This window comes from Dermacentor variabilis, chromosome 2 (assembly GCF_050947875.1).
Source record: "Dermacentor variabilis isolate Ectoservices chromosome 2, ASM5094787v1, whole genome shotgun sequence".
Taxonomy (NCBI): Eukaryota; Metazoa; Arthropoda; class Arachnida; order Ixodida; family Ixodidae; genus Dermacentor; species Dermacentor variabilis.
Genome location: NC_134569.1, coordinates 2,123,054 through 2,147,216, shown reverse-complemented (window position 1 = coordinate 2,147,216; position 24,163 = coordinate 2,123,054). Strand labels below are relative to the sequence as shown.

At 47.9% G+C, this 24,163-nt stretch overlaps 1 protein-coding gene across 13 annotated transcripts in view; it reads left to right on the top strand.

Moving 5' to 3' along the window:
* LOC142571288 (parathyroid hormone/parathyroid hormone-related peptide receptor-like) overlaps window positions 1-24,163 on the top strand; it is a 1,032,566-nt gene that overhangs the window by 806,951 nt on the left and 201,452 nt on the right. For all 13 annotated transcript variants that reach the window (XM_075679532.1, XM_075679539.1, XM_075679537.1 and 10 more), the window contains 3 exons: window positions 11,198-11,328; window positions 14,360-14,454; window positions 18,327-18,465. In XM_075679532.1, the coding sequence (XP_075535647.1) occupies window positions 11,198-11,328; window positions 14,360-14,454; window positions 18,327-18,465 (365 nt within the window). The remainder of the gene's footprint in view (window positions 1-11,197; window positions 11,329-14,359; window positions 14,455-18,326; window positions 18,466-24,163) is intronic.

The following is a 24,163-nucleotide window of genomic DNA, read 5'->3' as shown; positions in this document are numbered from 1 at the left end:
ATAACTGATATCAATGCTTCCATGTTTTTTGTCTATTTAATAGGTAAACAAAATATCGCACGAACTTTAGAACAATATCAGCTAGAAACCAGCAAGCAGTGCATGCCGCTGATATGAAAAATCTAAAGGCCATGAAATTAACAATTTGAGGACAAATAGGTTAATGAAACTTTGTCAACCAAGAAACTTGCTGACATTTTTGTACATATACCACGGCCAGGGAAAAATCTCAATGACGCTGTCATTTCTTCCAATGTATTGCTCAGAAGCAGCTATCATCGGTCGTGTATTGTGTGCAAATGCACCGAAATTATAGTCGCAACTGAGAGCACGTATAAAAAGCAGAATTTCTGCAAAATATACGAAGGCGAGTCAGATGAAAGTGAGCCGACGCGAATATATGGCAAACGGGGTACTTTGTTTAAAAGTACTCTCCATGAGCATTTAAACATTTGTCCGCCTGGCTAACGATGCGCGTGATTCCTGCCTCATAAAACTCCTTGGGTTGCTACTTCAAAAAGTCTGTAACTTCACGTTATCGTCCCACACGAATTTGGTTCCCTTGAGCTGTTTTTTCAAGTGCCCCGAAATGAGGAAGTTGCAAGACGACAGCTCTGGACTGTATGGCAATGTTGCTGCGTTTTCCACTTGCACTTTGCCAGTTTTGTATCAACCACATAAGCGACGGGGCCACACGCATTGTCGGGGAGAAAGATGACCCCATTCGTCATTTTTCCACGTCGTTTGTTCTTGACTATGGCATGCAGTCGATCCAGCGTTTCACAATTACGGAAACGATTTATAGTCTCCCAAGGTTCCGCTATTTCTATCAGTAATGGCCTCTGACGATCGAAAAAAAAAATGTCAACAACACGTCTCCGGCGGAAAGGACGGCCTTACATTTGCTTTCTTTGGGGGTGATGAATTAGAATGCTTCTACTGTAAGCTTTGCCTTCGTGTTTCAGGTTGTAGTTGTGGCACCATGATTCGTTCCTGGTCACAATTGCAGACAAGAAGTCGTCGCCCTCATTTTGATACCGGATTATATGAGTTAAGGCAGCGCCGAACTTCCTCTTCTCGCTGTGGGTCAAAATCTTGGGCATCCATTGTGCACTCAAGATAGGATAACCGAAATGTTACTGAATCATGGCGTGAACCGAACCGTGACTGATGTTCACACGCTCTGCCAGTTCATCGATGCTTATCCTTCGTTTTTGTCTAATCAGCTCATGAACATTTGCAATCGTGGTGCGGGTGATTGCGCGGTGGCTTTTGCCCGGTTTTGGATTGTCTTTGCGACTTTCACGTCCTTCTTTGAACCGTTTGCTCCAACGCTTCACAGTGGCCAACGAAATACAATGTTCAACGTACACGGCGGCCATATGGCGACTAATCTCTTTTTATAAAACACCCTCAGCTGTCAAAAACCTCACGACACCACGCTATTCAACTTTTGGAGTGTCCATTATGTCACTCAACCAAGCTCAACCCAGTGTGTGAGAGCATTAAAGAGCTTTTATCCACACACATGCGTGTCACTTTTTTAAATCAGAGATGCATGTGTGCTACGCGCATGCTTCGCAGATAATGAGAAAAAACCATCATTGCGAGGGGTTGGTTGGATCACTTTCATTTGACTCGCCCTCGTACATTAGAAATGCGAAGATACGATGGAATATACAAATGCGAATATACACCTTGCTAAAGGGCAAAAAAGTGTCACAGGAAACAAAGTTCACTACACGTATATACAAAAGCTCGCAATAAGATATGTATAAGTCTCCAATAAAGTTAAGTATCTAAGAAAAACTGACGGTATATCATGCATCAAACAAGGCAAACAAACATGTTGCGCAATCACAGATTCACCGATAACAGAATCCTAATGCCCGCCCCTCCTCCTTTCAGTACCCCCCCCCCCCTAGATGTATCGCGCGCATCGGAAGGTGGCGCGCTTCCTCCCCGCTTTCCTCCCTTGCGCACACAAGAGTGAATCACCATCGCCGACTCACCCATGCCACCCCCTTCATTTCATTTGCACATACAGCATGCGGCTCGCGCTCCCCATGTTATCGCCCTTGGACTTTGTACGGAACATGAGCGCGACGCCAGGAATGCACCTGCATGAAGTGTCCATATAATTGCTACCACAATAATATTGTTACGGGGTTAAAAACAGTCAGACGTATATTTACAGGATATTTACTATAACTGTAGCAGCTAACAAGATGGTAGACAGCGCGCGAAGTCCAGAGCGTCGTCTTCTTCCGACCAAGCTGAAATCTTCTTCGTCAGCGTGTCACATGACCCCTGTGGCTGAAGCACCGGCTGGGTGCTGGCTAGGAGGCGGGCGAGGGATACAACTCAAGACGCGCGACGTGGACCACGTCGGAGCGATGCTGAGCCACGGTTGGCTCAAGAGGGGCGATTTCGTACGTGACGTCTGTATCGGGTAGATAAGCTGAAGTGATACGTGCCTGCGTGTAGCATCTTCGGCGCATGCTCGCCACTTGTGTGCCCTTTCCTGTACTGGGTATAAAACGAGCACGAATAAACGTTGGGGCGTCTTCGTTTGCTGAGAATTGGTCCAGGCTGCACCGGTCGTCGCAGCAGCTTGCTGACGACGACCGGTGCTACTACCATCGACGCTTCGGAGACACAGCCCGACAATGTCAACCACCCTGCTGCATTAGAAGTCGGGGAAACGCCAACGGCAGCTCGTAACCACGGCTGTGAGCTGCCAACCTGGAGGCCGTCGCATCTTCGTCACCGACCAAATTACAAAGCACCGGTTCCTTGTCGACAGCGGTTCCGACATTTGCTGCTACCCGCGAGCCCATCTTCAAGGTCCCCGTCCTTCTAAGTCTTTCGAGCTCAGCGCGGCAAACCGGTCCGCAATCAAAACTTACGGCTCGCTCCGCCTGCACGTCCAGCTTAAAAACTTACGCCGTGACCTTCATTAGAATTTTGTCATCGCCGACGTCACCGAGCCAATCATCGGCTCAGACTTTTTGGCGCACTACAACCTCCTTCCGGACTGCCCCCACGACCGTCTCATCGACGCGACAACGGGATATTCTGCGCCAGGACAGCGAACGACTACCCATCAGCCAAGCATCAAAGTACTCAGTGTCGAACGTAATTCACCGTACCACGCCATCCTCGCCGAATTTCCCGGTTTGACGCGCCCCAGCGGGTTGCCACGTGATGTGCAGCACACGACTGTGCACTACATCCGGACCAACCCAGGCCCCCCGGTTTTCTGTCGCGCCCGTCGCCTTGCCCTAGACCGCATGCGCATAGCCAAAGCAGAGTTCGAAGCCGTGCTCCGGGAGGGAATCGCCCGCCCCTCCGATTCACTTCACCTCGTCACGAAGAAGAACGAAGGCTGGCGGCCCTGTGGGGACTACCGTGCCCTCAATGCCCTCACCATTCCGGACAGGTACCCCGTTCACCATATACAGGACATCGCCGATTGAATTTCTGGCTGTCACGTTTTCTCCGTGCTAAACTTGCTCAAGGGCTACACGCAGATACCCGTCAATCGGGACGCCGTCCCAACAACTGCAATCATTACTCCTTTCGGCTTGTTCGAGTTTTCCTTCATGAGCGTTGGCCTGTGGAACGCTGGAAAAACCTTTCAACGCTTTATCGACAAAGTCGTCCACAGCCTCGACTTCTGCTTCGTCTATCTTGACGACATATTGGTGTTTTCCCGCAACACCGACGAACACCACAGGTACTTTCGTCTGTTTTTCCAACGCCTCGATGACCACGGCCTATTCGTCAAGGTCCCAAAGAGCTCGCTCGGCGCTTCAGTCGTCGAATTCCTCGGCCATGAAGTTTCATCAGAGGGAACTCGACCCTTATTTCAACGCATCTCAGACATGCAAAATTAGTCAACCCGCCACCGCTAAAGACCTTCGCCGTTTCCTCCGCATGCTGAACTTTTACAGGCGTTTCTTGCCACACGCAACCGACTACCAGGCTCCCCTCCATGCCTTGGCTGGTCTACGAGGAAACCAACCCGTCACATGGACACCGGTTTTAAAGCAACTTTTCAAAAAATGCAAAGCTGCTCTCTGCACCGCCACGCTTCTTCCCCATCCTGTGCCAGACGCTCCCTTGGGGCTCTTCACGGACGCTTCTAGCATCTCCGTCCGCGCCGCCCTTATGCAGCGCGTAGACAACACTTGGGATCCCTTGACGTTCTTCTCTAAGAAACACTCAGCTCGCAAAACGACGCCTTCTGCGGCCAGTCCCACCGGCGAAACCACGACCCCCGTCCCGTCGAGTTCGCCAGCTTACTACAGAGAACTTTTGGCGACATACGAAGAAGTTCAGCAGTTTCGCCACATTCTCGAAGGACAGCACTGCACTATCTACACCGACCATAAACCTCTGACCTAGGCCTTCTCTCAACGCCGCGACAAACTCCCGCCGGTCCAGGAGAACCAGCTCTCTCATTGATTGCCCACTTTACCACTGACATCCAACATATCAGCCGGAAGGACAACGTGGTCGCCGACGCGCTTTCACATGTGGCAGCTATTAGCCCTTCGCAGATAACAGCTGATGTCCTCGCCGAGCCTCAGACTACGGACACCGAACTGCAGGAGCTTCTTAAGGGCGGGTCCTCACTACAGCTGCAGCAAGTCCCCATACCTGAATCGACAACGACTATCTACTGCGACATATCAACAGCACGAAGCAGGCCTTACGTGCCCCTTTCCCATCGCCGTGGCCTCTTCAACCAGCTACATAATCTCAGCCATCCCGGCATACGTGCCTCTACACGCCTCGTGGCCGACCGCTATGTCTGGCCCTCCATGAAGCGGGATTGCCGCACCTGGGCGCACTCCTGCATTCAGTGTGAGCGCGCTAAAGTCATCAGGCATGTCACTTCACCACTCGGTGCATTCCCCCAGACCTGTGGTCGGTTTCAACACGTACACCTTGATATCATAGCGCCCTTGCCTCCAGCTGGACGCTATCGCTACTGCCTCACCACCATCGATCGGTATACTCGATGGCCTGATACATAGCCCCTGGAGAGAATCGCTGCGGAAGACGTCGCCTCGGCCTTCTTTGCCGGCTGGATTGCCCGCTTCGGGCCCCCTCGCCGCGTCACCACCGACCAAGAACGACAGTTCGAATCGCACCGTTTCCGGCTGCTCGGGCTGACCATCGGGTTCGAACGCTCGCGGACCACCAGCTACCACCCATGCGCCAACGGGATGATCGAGCGTTTCCACAGACGGTTCAAAGCAGCCATCATGTGCCACCCGGACTCAACATGGCATTGAAGCCATCCCAGCCGTCACGCTGGGTATGCGCGCCACCTTCAAGGCCGACATTCAGGCTACACCTGCAGAGCTCGTATACGGAGAACCCCTCCGTCTCCCAGGCGAATTTCTTGCTGCACCGGCATCCACCACCGCGACGTCAGATCCCACCGATTTCATCGCCCGGCTCCGGCGCACCATCGCTGCCCTCCGGCCCTCACCTGCAGCTCACCACTGTAAGACCACCCCCTTCGTCTTCAAGGATCTGGCAACGTGCTCGCACACTTTTCTCCGCGACGACACCGTCCGCTGGCCTTTACAGCCACCTTACAGCGGACCCTACCCAGTTCTCCGTCGCGAGGACAAAACCTTCACCCTGCGCATTAACGGGAACGCCGTCCGCGTCTCTATCGACCGGCAGAAGCCGGCCTACACCGATTCCGCCGAACCAGGAAATACCAGTGCACCCACAGACGTCCAGCCACGACCGCCGGCATCGCAGCCTACTTCTGTCACTATACGCACGCAATGGGCGTCGGGTGTGCTGCCCAGATTTTTTACTGGCCCTGAGGGCCCCCCACTCCGCGAGGGGGGGGGGGTGATGTGGCGACACACTCCGCTCATATTTGTGCGCACCCTCCGCTTTCTTATCATCCGGCCCGGCATAACACAGCTGCACGCTGGACTGCGTGGCCGATAAAACATAGCGCCACCGCCGCGTCACCCAAGGTATGCGTCACCGACGGTGGCTTTAAAAACTGGCTGCCCGGTTTAAAAGGACCGCTTTCTACCTTCCGCTACTAAGATGAACGCGGTGTTGGTATGCCCGTCCGCTGCCATCGTTAGTCCAATAAAGAGTCGTTACGCTTTTATGTTGAGATTCGTTCTTCGGCAGACACGACATCCGGTGACGGCTCAAGCAACCACGTTCCCCTTTGTGTTCTGTGTACTACGTCGACAAACAGCAGTGGTGCATGCAAGGTAACGTTCAACATCAACTCGCCACTCTTGTGTTGGACTAAACGTTGAAGAAATTAAACATTTGCTGTCACCATCACCACTAATTATCGTCGATCAAAGCAACCAGCACAGAAAGCTTCGTTTACATCGATTCTCATAGTGCGTGGAATCCGCATATATTTTTCTTATCTACTTGACTGACAAGGGGCGAGGAGTATGCAGAAACGGAGAGGGTTTCGATGGAGCCGAGCAGGCGCTATGAAAGTAGATAAGCGAATGAAGAGGGTGGTTCCGGCGTCGGGGATTGGCCTGCTTCCTTTTGCTTAGCTTGCGGTGTCTGGTCGAAAAACTGTAGGTTCAACATGTCGCTAAAACAGATCCTCAACGGGAAAGAGTTGACAGAGTGATGGCTTATGCGGCCCGAAAGGGCCCTACAACGTTATACGGCCACGTATTCCATTTTATGCGAAGCATATTACTAGAGCTCAACCCAGCTCCTCAGGCGCGGCGGTGTCGCCTTCAAGGCTGACCACGTGACACCGCGACGTCACGACAGAGGAGAAACGGGGCTCCAACTCGCGGCGTCGCGGCGGTATATAAGCAGCAGCGCTTGTTTCTAGGTGGCTTTGGCTCAACTCTTGCAAGATGGGCTGGGTGGTAATCTAACCAGGGTCTCCGGAGTGTGAGACGGAGACGCTACCACTGAGCCACGAGTACGATGCTTCAGAGCGGTACAAAAGCGCCTCTAGTGAATGCGGTGTTGCATTAGAAAGGAGCTGTTTCTAAGGCTCAGGCGTGCGTCGCTTGCTCAGGCGCACATTTCGTTGCCGCGCCGAACGCTGCGCTGCTCGACGCTCACCGCGTCCAATGCGGGGCGCGTAGTCGCTGCGCCGTAGCCCATTGTCTTATACCCGTGTCACACGGGCCTTTGGAAGGCCTTCCAACCGATAGTCAGTTGACTCAAAGGTCAAGTTCGAGCTGCTACATGGGCGGTTTCGACGGCCGCCGAGTCAATAGTCTATCGAGTCAACGGAGCACCTTACAGCTCTATCGAAATCTCGATGGCCTTTGAGCGACGGAAACGGAAACAGCGCGAACATGCCCTCTCGTTCACAGCGTGCTCCAACTCACGGTTAGAAAGAACAAATCAAACCAAAATACTCTAAAAATACTATATATGAGTGTTATCAATTATTCCATAAAGTATTTTTGCCACTTGATATGCGCGAACTACACACACTCTCGACAACAGCGACGGGCAGCGACGCAAACGTTGCCGCAGTTTCGCTACTCAACAACTTAAAAACTAAACATATATGTAAGGCAATGTATAAACAATTGTTTTAATGTATAAAGAAACATAAAAGAAATTATAGTGATTTTAAGTGGTTTTAATGCTGTTTAACTTTTTGTGACATGAAAACGAAAATAAAGATACGCAACGCCACACAATTTGGCGAGAAACGCCGGAACCACTCAACGGCCTTTCAAAAGTGCCGTGTAGCAGTGCGACAACTCCTTTGAGTCGATAGAGTTCTGGCGTTTCGAAGGCCGTCGACTGGAAGGCCTTCCAAATGTGCCCGTGTGACACGGGTATTACACCCCTTGGCGGGTCGACGGGAACGCTGTCGCGTTCCACTCTTGAAGGCGAAGCAGAGTAACGCATGAGTTGTTTCTTCGTCTAGCCGAACCAAATATAGCCAAGCAACAGCAGTTCACCAGGCTAAACAGTGGTTCAACAACTAAAATAAAGGCTAGTATGCTTCGCATCCTGGGCTTAACCTTAGCTAAGCCACAGCCATTTTTTTTTCTTACGCTTCCATCCGTTCCTGCCGGCAGCAGCTCCGAGCAGCCAGTGCCAGAGCGATCGGTAGGCAGGCATTTTCTATTCCTTTCGGAAAAGGGCAGTCTTCGGCTATTCCGAAAATAAAAATCAATTTGCTTCGACCTATTAATGCGTCTTTAATGCTTACACGTCACAATGGCTGCCACTTTTTGCAAGCTAGCGCACTACGCGCCTCTCGTGTCCATGGAGGAAGGAAGTAATAGGAGGGAGCATGCCGCAATGCGATTGAATCTGTTGTGGCGGCCCAACGCGTGATAGAAACGGCAGCGCGCGTTAGGTTTTAGTACTCCCGTATTATTATTTTTTTTTCGATACATATTCGAAGCCATTTGAAGCTCTTCAAATAAACAAAAATATGAATATCATCGCTGCACTTTCGCTTAATGCTGCGTTCAAGTTTCTGGATTCTGGCATCGAATCGCGGTGTTGCGCTATGCGTGTACGTTCGGCGAGCCGTATCAGCGAGAATGCCTCTCAAGAGTGTCGGAAGTTGAAGGCAAATGTTGCAGGCCTCTCCGAAAGGTGCGTGTCGTTGTTGCACTGTTGATTGCTCTTGCGGTAAGTGTGCGCTGCGGTTCATGTAGCAGTAAATTTTATGTCTGTTGTCATTTGAGAAGCTAAGCAAGCATATCGGCTGCTTATAAAGGGAGGCTAAAAACTGTTTTGTAAGCGGGTCAGTTCTCGTGTGAGGGATAAGGCACAGTTTAGTTTTAGTTGGAGTGGGCCTTCCTCTTTCGTTCGTCGATCGATGTTATGTTTTACCCGCCATTGTTGCTTAGTGGCTATGGTGTTGGGCTGCTAAGCACGAGATCGCGGGATCGAATCCCTACCATGGCGGCCGCATTTCGATGGGGGCGAAATGCGAGAGCACCCGTGTACTTAAGTTTAAGTGCACGTTAAAAAACTCGGGGTGGCCCAAATTATTTCAGTCCTCCACTGCGGCTTGCCTGATAAGGAGATCCTGGTTTTGCCACGTAAAGGCCCATAATTTTTTGTGATAAAATCGTATGCGTCCATTGACCTACCGCTTGTTCGTGTTCACAGTACGCAGTCTTCGAAGCAGGGCCAGTGCTTGAGAACATGGCGGAGACCGCATGAGCCGACCGTATATCGGTCTCAAACCCTAAAGGCTGGAACAAACGCTGTTTGCTGTAGCAGCTCTTTTACTTGGGAGCAGATAAATTGACAACGCACCGTGTTTCACGAGAGAACAGCATAGCAAGTACGTAGCAAATGGAACTCGCCGTTTCTTGCGGGAGTACGGGTCATCTGAGGCAATAAGCTCCACCGCGTTTGGCCTGCAAGGATGTCTTCGCTCCCGCAATGTGATCAATCGCATGGCTGCAAACCCTCACGCGTAAGATGCCATTGATCCAGCGACAAGTAAAATCAATAAAGCTGGTATAACAGAGCAAAATACACACGGGCAGGACCTCGGGTAGAAATGTAGCAAATACATATCACTTATTGTCGCTCACAACGGTCTGTTTACTTCGGCCGAAGTATACCTGCAGCCTAAATGAGCTGACGTTGGACTGCGTATCACTCACAACTGGAACATATGCTTTTCAGGAAACGACCGAAGCGAAATATGTATCCAGAGAGAAATGCGGCCTGAGACGCAGGCAGAGCAGCTGAGCAGCCACGGACGCCTCCATATGAGCAGCCAGCAGCTGCTGGCCGAGCGCGTACCAAATAAGAACTTCCGGTAACCAAACGTCTCGGCAAATCTTGAATTTCCTGCGTGATCTCGACGCAGGAGGTGACATGTTTGACCACCACTGTGGCTTCACAGAGCCTTCGCTTGCCAAGGCAGGCTGCGTAACGTAATGCTCGCTCCTATCTTTTTCTTAATCCATGCTCGCGTCTCTGGTGAACATCGATACCTCCGCGCATGCGCCGTCGGTACAGACAGCTGGTGGCGAAGACGGCGTAAGCGTGATTCGAGCGTTCGTGTAATTATAGCTCAACAAACTGTGTTATAATAGAAGGCTACAGCGCGAAAATCGACGGAGACAAAGGATGCACACAAAGAACACAGACGGAGCACTGACTTTCAACAAAAATGTGTATTTTGCCGGTGCGCAGGTAGTCTTAAAGTGAACACTTGGCAAAAAAAAAAAAAAAAACACACATGCGGAGAGAACCTGCTGATAACGCTATCGCACCCTGGTATTTGAATGTAACAACGTGAGCTCTTTTTTGCACAATCCTATCGACGGACAACTAACACCGCCTTTTCCTCATGTGAGATTGAGGCGGCCTTGATAATTTCCCCAGTAAGGCTTCATTTGCTCCTAGGTACAATCTTGCGTTTATTGAAATCAGGTTTACATCCATGGTCGCGACATGTACGCTTAGATTACCTTTAATTGTGTTGTTATCATTGTTGTGGTGTTCCCTAAGCCGATTCTTATTGTATTGGCCGGTTTGCCTGATGTAGACTTTAAATAAGTATTGTCATATAGGACACACTGCGCTATCTGTGTTTAGTTTAACACTGGGCATTCTCTTGAAAGACGGCGCAAGTTTTCTTACTCAATGACATCAGCTTTCTGGCTCGGAAAAAAACATAAACATTTGCACTCCGGCCAACCTTCCCAAGGGAGTGTGAAATTCCCTGAAAATATGGAATAACTGCGTTATTTACGTCCTCACAATCTTGCCCTTCTGTAAACTGTGTCCGTGCGCGACCAGCTAGCACTAACCGAGCCCATACAAAAGATAATAGAGAAATTAAAGAAATATTTGAGTGGCGCACAACAAGCGATTGAACGAGAAATGCTACAGGCGTAACATTAGGATAGAAGAAGACGGCAATATGGCTTAGAGGGCGAACGTTGCCAGTTGTCCAAAATAACAGGATGTGAAGATATGCATTTACGGACAGCAAATAAGTGGCTTATCTATTTTGTCTAGAACGACTGGCAAATACGTTGCTGGAAATGAACTACATGTAGCCGGGACATGCTCTCCATTTTTTTTATTCGATGACTAGGGTGCGGGACAATCACTAACGCGATGATGTTTGATGCTTATATCGGAAGACAGTGGGGATTGCGAATCGCGGAATCTGTCACTGCTTTGATTGGCTTTTTTTTTGCAGAAATGGCCACGAAGAAGTGCTTGGAGAATGGCACGTGGTTTTTCAACCAAACAATGAATCGAACATGGACCAACTACACCCTCTGCGCGCCGGATCAGTACATACCTTCAGAGAATATATCCATTTTTGAGGTGAGCTGTTTACCGCTTTTTATAAAAGGCGCTTTTTTCTATTCTGTAACTGTTTGATACCTTCTCTTCATCCGTGTTTTTTTTTCTTGCTTTTTTCTTCCTCTCTTTTCTTCTTTAGTGCCAGAATGCATGCGAAGCACTGGTGACAGTCGCAAGCTCACGAAGTTGTTTCCAACAGTTTCATTGAGCGAATGAAAAAATTTACGCAGTGTCTATGTTCATTATTATGCAACGCTTTATTATATCCCAAATACATTGCACCACGTGCGTCTATACCAATGTTTTTAACAATGTTACTTCAATTAGGTCGCTCGTCCACTATATTTTCACTCGAAAAGTCACTCGGATATTTGCGTGTGTGGGCTTTCTACTCACGTGCTCGCTCTGCTTCTGCTGCGGCATTTCTTTTCAACTTGGCCGCAAGACTTACTGGCTAGAAGTTCCTCCTGCATGGCAGTAAAGCTGGCCATGCCTAAACATGCACGCATTCATAGCGATTATTAAAGCGAATTTTGCTTTCCTCTCCCCCCGCCCTTCTCGGGAGCTGGCTGCTGCCTTGCATTAATTCCCGCTCCCAGGTATTGTGCACACGAGTGCGAGATGACAGCTGATCTGCGTGTAAGCGGACACGCGGGCATATAGGCAGTCATAGAGGCATTGCGTAATCAAGGAGTACAGATCGCTTACGTAAATATCCTGGAAAATATCTACAGAGATTCCACAGCTAACTTTATTTTACAGAAGTAAGAAGATACCCACAAAGATACTGGAAATACTTAAAATACTGAAAAGCTACCTACTGTTCGTTTACCTTCCTTTCTTTTTATCTTTGTTTATTTCGTGTTCTTTGTTTATTATTTGATTCTCCTTCTGTTCATATTTATGTAAAAAAACTGTGTTTTTGCTCCACCATTATTATCTGTATCGCCCCCCTCACGCAATACTCCTTCTGGAGGCTGTGAGGTGTATAAAATAATAGAAAAAGAAAGGGGTTAGACAAGGATACACAATCTCTCCAATGCTATTCACTGCCTGCTTGGAAGAAGTATTCAAACTATTAAACTGGGTTGGCTTAGGAGTAAGGCTCGACGGCGAATATCTCAGCAACCTTCGGTTTGCCGATGACACTGTTCTATTGAGCAACACTGCAGATGAGTTACAACAAATGATTGAAGACCTTAACAGAGAGAGTGTAAGAGTAAGGTTGAAGATTAACATGCAGAATACAAAGATAATGATGAATAGCTGGGCAAAGGAACAAGAGTTCAGGATCGCCAGTCAGCCTCTAGAGTCTGTGAAGGAGTGCGTTTACCATGGTCAACTAATCACAGGGAACCCTGATCATGCGAAGGAAATTTATAGAAGAATAAAGGTTGTATCGCATACTGCAGACATTGTCAGCTCCTGACTGGAACCTTACCATTATCATTGAGAAGGAAGGTATACAATCAATGCATTTTACCCGGTGCTGGCATATGGGGCGAATACTTGGAGACGGAAAAAGAGGCTTGAGAACAAGTTAAGGACCACGCAAAGAGCTATGGAAAGAAGAATGCTAGGCATAACGTTAAGAGACAGAAAGAGAGCCGTTTGGATCCGAGAGAAAACGGGTATAGCCGATATTCTGATTGACATTAAGAAAAAAAATGGTGCTGGGCACGTCATGTAATGCGCAGGTTAGATAAGCGTTGGACCATTAGGGCTACAGATTGGATACTAAGAGAAGGGAAACGCGGTCGACGATGGCAGAAGACTAGGTGGTGCAATAAAATTAGGATATTCGCGGTGCTAGTCGGCATCGGTTGGCGCTGAACAGGGGTAATCAGAGATCGCAGCAAGAGGCCTTCGTCCGGCAGTGGACATAGAATAAGATGATGATGATGATTATGATGACGGCGGTGGTGGTGTTGGACACACAAGCTGCAACAGAAGCAATCTTCGTGGTCACGCCGTCGTCGTCATTGGGTCGTCTTCATGCCAATCGTCTTAGCTCTTTCGTCGTCGTTCCTTCCTGTCCGTGTCAATCCTCACAATGCATTCACCGTAGATACCGTGCCAGCACGGCAGGGGCGACGGAGAAAATGTGCCTCCTGAATCCGAATATTGGCTATTGCATTGAACAAAAAATGCGTGTCCGATGATGCGATCGAGCCTCGGTCTCTTAACAGAACATCATTGCGCCCTATAACCATTAGCCTACAAACACACGTATAATTCTGCCGTGTCAGTGTCTCTTTGACATGATTAGCGCGTTCGTCACTTCACGTAGCACGTAAACGGGCCGGACAGTTTCCATTGCGCCACAGACGCAGGAATGAAGTGGGTGAATAATGCTCAACATTGCAGCTGTCTTTCGCGCACACATCCTCATTCTTCCCTCTGGAAACATGAAATATTACCTTCCTCCTCGTCAAAACATTGCATCAATGTCCTCTAATTTGCGTTCGCATAAAGTGCTCTTTACGTTTCGGAATAGCTTAGGAGTGGCGCAGTTCATAAGCACTCCATGACATTAAAGGTGTTACCAATGCAATTCCTAAAAAACAAACACTAAAAGACATTATGCGTAGCGTAGTATCACAATTAAGACAACTGTACGCAAAGCATTTAGTTCTATAGCATTTGAACCACTTCACAAAAGGCCCGCTTCACATGGTTCCAACATGTGCATTTGATGTGCATAATTTTTGCCTCAGCCTTTAACATGTACCACTAGCTCAATTTGACATTACTTTGTCAACATGCACAGATAACATTAGTTCGTTTACTTTCGAATCTAGCCAATCAAAAAATTTATACATACCAGCTGAAGGTCAGTTATCGAGCATGCTGGTGTTCAACTATTATACGCTTGCAGAGTTGAACTCTCTGAAAAACACAGCTGCAAAGGCTCTTTCTAAGATCGCTTTAACGGGGTATTGGAGAGCGAACGAACGCTCCTTCAGCGCAATTTTTTTTTCTTATATGATGCCTAGGAAATCCTTCGGTACATTCTCATGCACGCAACTTCTTTCTTCCCATCTCTCCACAGCCTCACCTCACCACCATTAAACTCATCTCAAAAATTGGCTACAGCGTATCACTGGGCACCCTAGTCGCTGCATTCGTGATACTGGCATCTATCAAGTAAGTCACCTACAGATCTGACTAACATGTTTTGCATTTTTCAACATATTTACAGTAGATCACAAAATATTTCCTCTTTTTGTGTAGGTAAGGCAGTATGCCAGCTATAGCTTCCTATTTTTGCTTGCAAAGATTTTTTCCTGCAAAGATTTAGAACGTGGCATTTTGAGCGCCACAAAAGGCGGCTATCTAATTGTCCAGCTTCAATAAAGAATGACTGCAGTATAGTGTGACACACACACAGGCTTCGTCCTAGTATGCTCTGCAAGTATGTGTTTGAAGTAGTAAAGGCAAGGCGCAGAAGACCAGGACTCAAGAAGAACACATACGACAGGACCGGCGCCACTCACAACTGAGTTTATTTCCGCAACAAGCCTGCCTTATGTAGGTTATTCACGCCGAGTCACACACGAAACTTTAGAAGTAAAAAACAGCAATCTATCGACCACTCAGGAATCATATGTGGCACATAATATTGAATGAGCAAACAAGAACGGGAGGCTCAGCACGGGAGGCAACTGATCTAGTATAGTCTTTTCCAAGCCAGCGGGGACAAAAAACGAGACATAAAAAGTGCCGTCTACGCTTCACTATCAAACTATCCACAACGTAACACACACTTCCAACGCCTAAGGCCCGGTCGCTGATAAAACCCGCACGACTATGGGAATAATGACCAACCAATAACACGGAAAAAACATGAAAAAGTCATCTAAGTACAGCGTCTGCGTCAAAACTAAAATCTCTAGTAGTCACTCACCTAAAAAATTAATAAAACATGTGACCGCGCGAAAAATGAACCATGTGACAAACAATAAAATGGACAGGATAGTTGAACGATAAATGTCTAAAGAACAGCGTCTGCGGAAAAAAAAATGCTATAAAAGCTTAAGAGCCACTAGAAAATCGTCAACAAAATAAAAGTTAGTTATATAAAAGGAAGGCAGACGGAAAAACCAAATGAAATCACTCTAACATGAGGACTAAATGAAACTTTCTAAAAAAGTAGTCTCCTTGTCACTAAGCACAATGGACGGCCTGCTGACGCATGTGTTTCCCTCTTTCTTCATGAAATAGGCTTCCACAATTTCCGGCTCGAACCTGCCTTTTCCAAACTTCAAAAATTTAGTTTTGTCAAACTAAGGGCGGCAATTAGCGCAGTCTCGTTTCGCAGTCTCCGAAACGATGCTCCAAAATAAAGCACCCGCCTCTTATCAGGGAGCCAGTTTCACGCAGTTCTGTTGCGGTAATTCCGTACCTTCATAAGGTATCGCACAACATTAAGAAAGTGGCGAGTAGGCATAACATTCAGGTTGTCTTCTCGGCGCCTTGCAAGTTGTCTTACCTTTGTGCCATGAACCGAGAGAAACGCCTGGCTTGTTCAATTCAGCATCAGAAGAAGTTCACTGAATGCAGGACACCTGTAGTCTACCAAATCCCTCTAAGCTGTGGTTGCAGCTATAGCGGACAAACAGGTCGATGTTTTAATGAGCGTGCAATGGAACATTGTCGTAATCTGCGCATCTATGAAGGGAGTTTCCTTGCAGAGCATTGCAGAGAGTGCACTAATTGCCGCCCTCAGTTTGACAAAACTAAATTTTTGAAGTTTGGAAAAGACAGGTTTGAGCGGGAAATTGTGGAAACCTATTTCATCAAGAAAGACGGAAACACATGCGTCAGCAGGCCGTCCATTGTGCTTAGTGACAAGGAGACTACTTTTTTAGAAGGTTTCATTTAGGCTTCATGTTAGAGTGATTTCATTTGGTTTTTCCGTCTGTCTTCCTTTTATTTAACTAGTTTTTATTTTGTTGACGATTTTCTAGTGGCTCTTAAGCTTTTGTTGCATTTTTTTGACGCAGACGCTGTTCTTTAGACATTTATCGTTCCACTCTTCTGTCCATTTCATTGTTTGTAACGTGGTTCATTTTTCGCGCGGTCACATGTCTTATAAGTCTTTTAGGTGAGTGGCTACTAGAGATATTAATTTTAGTTTTCATGCAGACGCTGTACTTAGATGACTTTTTCATGTTTTTTCAGTGTTATTCGTTGGTCATTATTCCCATAGTCGTGCGTGTTTTATCAGTGACTGGGCCTTAGGCGTTGGAAGTATGTTATGTTGTGGATGGTTTGATAGTGAAGCGTAGACGGTACTTCTTATGTCTCGTTTTTGGTCTCCGTTGGCTTGGAAAAGACTACACTACATCAATTGCCTCCCGTGCTGATCCTCCCGTGCTGAGCCTCCCGTTCTTGTTTGCTCATTCAATATTACGTGCCAGATATGATTCCTGAGTGGTCGATAGATTGGTGTTTTTTACTTCTAACGTTTCGTGTGTGACTCGACGTGAATAACCTGCATAAGGTAGGCTTGTTGCGGAAATAAACTCAGTTGTGAGTGGCGCCGGTCCTGTCGTTTGTGTTCTTCCTCTTGAGTCCTGGTCTTCTGCGCCTTGCCTTTACTACTTCAAGCATGAAACAACTAGTCCAAGCAAGAGTTTTACTTAAGTAAGCGTTCGCGCAGAAGGTGCGAGTCGTACTTTATCATGATGGTTGGTACAGCGCACAAAACCAAATTGCTGTGAGAGGCAAATTACATGCAACAGTGTCACAGACGCTAGTGAACTTAACAGTGAAGTGACATCGTCATTTTGCGACATGTTGCCTGGATAAGGGGTAACTTGATATGAAGGAAAGGCCGTATGCCGGCCAAACTACGTGCGTAAAGAGGTCTATATATAGATACTTGGGCTTCAAGGCGCTATCCTTCACAGATATACTAATAGGTGCCAAACATGAAGCGTTATATTGCTTCCGTAGCCTTTGAGACATTTAGCATAAGCAGGCCGTTGTTCCCGTTTAGCTTATTTCCTGTTATCTCATAGGCCACTGCAAAACTCGCTTCGCCACTGATGCGACTGAGTTTCGGTTGAACGCATTTCACACTCGATCTATTTTTAACGCCAAACGCGCACTGCGCGTCGCTGGAAACCCTGCGTGCGCGAGCCACGCCGTCCGCGAGCTGGCAGTGTTTTGCGAGCCGGCGACAGCGTGAATGCACCCGTACAATTGCTACGGCAATAAAGTTGTGCACCCAGACTGGCCGTCTATAGCCTGCGAGCACTCCATGGAGTAACCTATTTGGATGAAGTACATTGCACTGAGGCGGTCGGGCACCCGATGCGATGTTTTGAACTGCATCGTGATCCGTTTTTATAGTCTATGACTTGCTCGAACTAAAACTTGACCAGAAAGAAAGCGAAACAGCTTCAACCGGAACATGACTAGAGCCGCAGGCATTTTAGCTGTTTGAAACTATTCAAGTAACAAAGCGATTGTCTTGTATGTAAATTTTATTAATTAATTTATTTAGGAATACTGTAGCCCTCACTTGAGGGCCATTACAGGAGAGGGAAAAAAATAAAAATTTCAACAGCGACAATACAACGTTATACATCATTGTCAAACACAAATTACAGGCAGGATGAACAAATATACACAGAATAACAGTAATCATGATCAATTCCTAATTAACCCGGTGCCTGTAATACAATTCCAATAGACTATGAAATTCGTTACCATCTTGTGCTGTTACAGTGCAGTCCGGAAGGCCATTCCATATAATAATACATGAAGGAAAGAACGAATATTCAAAACCATCAAGGCGTGTTTTATAAGGCTGTATACTAGCACTGTGTTTAAACGCGCACTGTGTTTTAAAGGGGGGCGAATGTATGTTTCTTTGTCTATTCTTATTTTATTTCTGGTTATCTGGAAAAATAATTCTGGAAAAATTGCCAAGATTACAGGGAATTCCGAACCCTACGTTGCAAAGCGATTCGAGAGTTGTAGCTCAACTGTGGTGGAACCATTTTCAGGCGCCTGCGCTGCCCCCGTAACAGCCTGCACATGCATCTCTTCATGTCCTTTATCCTGCGGGCGCTTGCATTTCTGCTGAAGGATGCACTTTTCATTGAGGGTGTTGGACTTAGCGGCAACGTCGACTTCAATAAAGAGGTAAGCTACATTTTCACACACAGGCCCACGTACAATCGCACCCTGGCCTAAACTCGATTTGCGGGTGAATAACGGCCCGCCGATGCTTTTACAGGCGTGCCTTTCTCTCTGGAGGGCGGCTTTGCCACCCCGAACGTGTTAATTTCGTGCGGCTATAGACGGCGACAACCTGAATATTGAAAACAGACTCAGCCCATAAAACAGCACTTCACCTGCTTTCCGTGCCTCCGCGTTAAACAACATAGTTACCGAAAGATGTAAATCTTTTCCAACAATGGGAATGTATATGAAGCTGCTACATTAGTATTTTTGCAAGTGCCACAAGATAAAATCAGATCTTTTAAAGAAAGTTACAGGTCTTGTCGAAATCCATCCCCTCCCTCCCTTGCCCAGCGACGACTCCCACGTAGTAACGGATGTGAACCTCAAAGGCCATGCTCTTGCCTAAATGCGCCATGGCTGAGACGTTTTCGACACCCCCTTTTGTGCTGCAAAAGCAGAGAATGAAGAATTTTGTGGAACGACTTCTCTTCCAGCGAAGCCGTTAGTGCGAGTAGAAGTGCTCAGAAATTTAATGGCTGTTCTCCACGGTTTTGTGAAGATTGGGCTACTCACTGAATTGATATTCCGAGGAAAGATGGGAAACGTAAACGTTGGTTTGGGCTAATTTTGAAATGGGTGGGCTAATTAGGCTCTAGATGAAATTTAACAGAACCTTGTTTTCGGTCTTTTTAGAGGCGTCATATCGTTGCAGGGGAGAGAATGGTGAATGTGTCTCGAGAGAAGAAGGGCGGAGACTGTGACTGCCGCTTAGGCGCCATTTGTATCTGCTGTAAATACACACCTGTTCGCATCTGTGCGCCTGCCTCTTTCCTGTATCATTTTGGTGGAAATGCGGGGTACAAGCACGGAACTTCGCTATGCAAAGAAGAAGTGAGGCGTGCAGACAGGACACAACAGTAGAGAGTAATGTTGGACACAAGGACACAAGGACACAATGGTAATGTTGCTTTCACTGCTCCCAATAAGCTATAGGTAAGATATGCGCTGCAGTACAGAGAAAAAAGGAGCGGGTAAAAGGCAAGAAACGAACAGATATTTTTCCAGTGAAGCACTATAAGAACAACAGTTTTACTGACTGTCGTATGGGTGTGGTTTATAATATTCCCCTTAGCTGTGGCCAGTTCTACGTAGGACAAACGGGACGGTGTATCAATCAGAGGTTAATGGAACATAAAAGGCCGTTAACCGGTGGATCGCCTTCTAATCTTTCGCTACATTTGCGAGATTGTAACTGCACGCCAGAGTTAGATGAATGCGCGATATTGTACAGGCATAAGAATGAAGATACGCGTCTTATGATAGAGGCATGGCATATCTATAATGGTGGAAGTGCGTGCGTGAGTCAGCCTTCGATTACATTACATAAGGAAGAGATTAAGTGCTTTAACGGTAATCCCTCACGTAGACCGGCACGTGTACCTGACTGACACGTGGTGCTACCATTCCTGAGTATGCGCAGATGAGTTTTGTGTCTTCTTTCTTTTTCCGCCTTAGTGCTCGCTTCAGTTGATAGTCGGCGTTCGTGTTGTCCACTTCTCTACTCTTGTGTCCTGTCTGCACGCCTCACTTCTTTCTTGCATAATGAATCCTTACCAACTAGCTCATCTTTCTGTCGTTCGTAACTTCGCAGCGGACGTCACGTGTAGCTGCACCACGATGACCGACTAAGCTACAACGTCTCAGTAAACTGTGCCTGCGGTCATCCTGGTCGATCAACGACATCTGGAAACATTTTGTGCTACGCATGGTTCTCACATCGAGGAATGCCTAGACATGTACGAGCGAGTCTGCTACAAGAATATGTGGGATCAGATGGTGATGCTAACGAACCCCATATTCTGTATTCGAGGAACCGCGAGAAAATGGCATTAGACGCATGTTGTTTACCTAGCTATCTGGAACGTCTGTAAAGAGAAACTGCGAGACCTGTTTGGCCGACCTATCGGTCGTCAGCTGGCAGCGAAAACGGAGCTTGGATGTAGCAATAACATGTCAACAGAATCGTATGATGCTTAGATACAGGATGTGCTAGCGCTCGGCCGCAAGGACGAGAACAAGATGACAGAAGCAAAGTTGGCGGCATCTTAAAAGACATAGCAGATGATGCCTTTAACCTTCTCATGTGCAAGAACTGTGCGACGGTGGATGCAAATGCCAAAGAGTGTCGACGCTTTGAACAAGCGAAGAGTCGCCGAATCGCGGAAACGTTCGATAGACTTCCAACTCCCGCCGCGACATCTTCGTGTGAAGACCCACCGCAGTTAACTCCGTTGCCGGATTCACAATACATAACACGCATTTTCGCCATGAGCTGGAGGCTATGTCTCCGACTCCAGTTCGCTCTGACCTACGGGACAGCCTGCTCTCCATCGCGCTGATACAAGCGGTTCTTCGTGAGGAGATAACAAGTTTTGGGCTTCTGTCCCTCTACCCGGTTTGGTCGTCCAACGCTTATCAGGTTCCTCCGGCTGCTTTCTCCAAGACGCAAAGCTATCTACTGCTCCCTCGCAACCCGGCTGATGGGCGAACAGAGGATGGTAAGCCCCTATGTTTTCATTGTTTCCGAACTGGACATATTGCCCGTCACTGCCGCATCCGCTGGTCGTCTCCTCGATGACCTTGCCGGAACTACTACTGTCAAGCACCAGGCCCTCGTGCTTTCTCGCCATACATGCCGCCTCAGAACCCTAACGCGGACAGCGCGGGGTGGACGAGGAGCGTTGCGCCGGCAATGGCTTCGGCTATGCCTCTTTCCAAACCACATGAGTATTCGGTGTCTTGAGGGCTGAGAGAAGCTGGTGTGGACGCTGCAGTATATTGGCGCAGCGAGGGGAGTGAAGCGACGGTAAGAGTTGGCGAAGCTGAGAAATTCGCGCAGTTGCCTGGTGGTGTATGCCTTAGAAAACTTACGGATTGCTGTGACGCGGGTGCGAAGTGGACGAATGTCGTGTGCATTGACGCGATGGCCGAGGAAATCCAGCTCCGTAACGCCGAACTCGCTCTTCGGACCGTGAACGACACGACCAAACAAGCTGAGTCTTTCGAGCACTTGAAGTATAAAGAGCTTGTAAGCTTCGGCGGTGGTGCTGTAGACGAGTATATCGTCAAGATAGGCAAAGCAGCACGTCAAGCCACGTAATACCTGGTTAACGAAACGCTGAAAGGTCTGGGCTGCATTAAGAAGACCGAAAGACACGCGCAGATATTCTAACAGGCCGAACGGTGTTATAATGGCGGTCTTGAGAATATCTGAGGTTTCCACAAGAATCTGGTGCTAGACGTTCACCACGTAGACTTTGCTAAAAATGGTGCACTCGTGCAGTGCGGACCTAAAGTCCTGTATGTGAGGTATTGGGTACCGGTCAGGGACAGTGGCCTTGTTGAGAGTATGTTAATCGCCGCAGGGCCGCCATTCGCCGGTTTTCTTAGGCACCGTATGGAGCGGTGCGGCACAAGAACTAGAGGACGTACGAATGAAGGCAAGGTCAAGCATGTGCTCAAACTCCTCTTTGGCGACAGCTAGACGATCCGGTGTGAGGTGACGAGCCCGAGCAAACGCAGGAGGGTCAGTCATGGCAATATGATGTGTCATGCTGTGAGTTACCGAGGACTGAAAGGAAGGGTATTGGAAGACGTCAGGAAACTGGGCAAGCATGGCTGATCAAGGGTCGGGAACAGCCACTTGCCCCTGTATAAGCCGTAGCACTGCAACGCGACAGGAGACTGCTTGGAGGACGGTTAGTCTCGTCTCGGAGTCCAAGATGCGCCTGCGTGGCACGTCGACGGCGAGCTTGTAGTGCCGGAGAAAGTCGGGTTCATTAATGGGCAGGCACACGGCTGCAATGACAAAGATCCAGTGAAAGGTATGTCTGAGGCCGATGTCAAGAGTCACCGACTTTTGTCTGTATATAGGTTCGAGTGGGCGAGCCATTGACGAGATGAGAGGAGGCGAATCAGGAGGATGGCTGCGCTCAGCCAACGTAGGAGGAAGGAGGCGCCTGTGTCGCCGAGATAGCGAACTTTGGTGACACGGTTTGGTGACACGGTTTGGTGACGGGCAATACGCGCGGGATCTGGGGCAGGAAAAAGCGGTCGCCGTCAGTGTTCAGCCCAACTGTTTTCCGCGTAGGAGCAGGGTTGGAGGCACTGGTTGGAGCAAGAGCCATAGCGACAGTGGTACCAGCAAAAAGCGCAACGGGAGGAGGGGAACGGCGTTCAGAGTGAACTGGGCTGGGACGGCGAGGTCGTGACGCAGAAAGCGGCCAGCGTATTCGGATGGCAACTACTTCAGCTGTCAATCGGGCTACTTGCCGTGTGAGCTTCTCGTTAGCTTCGAGGAGACGCGCATAATTGTCGCCAGCGGTTGTGCCGGGGGACGGAGGGTCAGGAAGGTAATGAGCTGTGGCCACGGAGGGAAAACCGGCATCGATAATCTTGTCGGCCACCTGGACCAGGGATTACAACGTCGAGAATGAAGACGCGGTCAGAATCATGCGCACTTGCGGTCAAAGGCGTTGCAGGAAAACTTCCTGGAGAAGTGTGCTATAAGTTGAAGGAGCCAGATCTCCAGCCACGGCCTCCATCATGCAGAGCAATAAGACAAAAAATATTTCGCTGTGATAGGCCTAATCGTTGTGGTGGTGGTGTTCTTCATGCTATAAACATGGAAATTGAAAGCTACGCTGTTTTTATAAAGTCTAGTTTGTAGGCAACATAGTGCTGTCTCAACTTGGATTTTCAAAAAGTTGTCACTGTTGTATGTTATCGTCCGCCTTCTGGGTGTTCCACTTTTTGTGACGCCCTTCATGATTCCCTTAATCACGTGAACATCATGTTTCCCGGAACGCCGGTCATTCTGTCAGGTGATTTCAACTTTCCTAATATTGTATGTTCAAATTCATACTCATGTTCGTCGCCTAACTCGGCTGAAGCGGGCTATTTGTTTCACATCTGTTCTGATTTTCGTTTCACACAGTTGGTTCAGTTTCCCACACGTCTTAGAAATAATAAATCTTCAGTTCTTGACCTTGTTTTGACATAATAATAATATTTGGGGTCTTACGTGCCAAAACCACTTTCTGATTATGAGGCACGCCGTAGTGGAGGACTCCGGAAATTTTGACCACCTGGGGTTCTTTAACGTGCACCTAAATCTAAGCACACGGGTGTTTTCGCATTTCGCCCCCACCGAAATGCGGCCGCCGTGGCCGGGATTCGATCCCGCGACCTCGTGCTCAGCAGCCCAACACCATAGCCACTGAGCAACCACGGCGGGTGTTGTTTTGACATGATCGCCAGAAAATGTATCTTATTTGACTAATACACCCTGTATCAGTGTTAATGAAATTATTCAAGCAAATATTTTACTGTCATTCTCACGCGCGCGTAAGCATCTTAAAACAATACGCGATTATAAAAAAAAAAGCTCATTTCAACGCGATTACCAATTAATTCTGCTCCTATTTAGATGTGTTCTTGTTAGATTACCTTGAATGATCTTCGCAAAGCAACGGGGACTAATTGCAAACGATACTTTGTGAGCTATTGTTTAAATAAATTTTTATCAAGAAAGTTTTTTAGAATACGAGCGCCCCATGGTACAGCAGATACATAAACCATCTTTCAAACCCTAAGA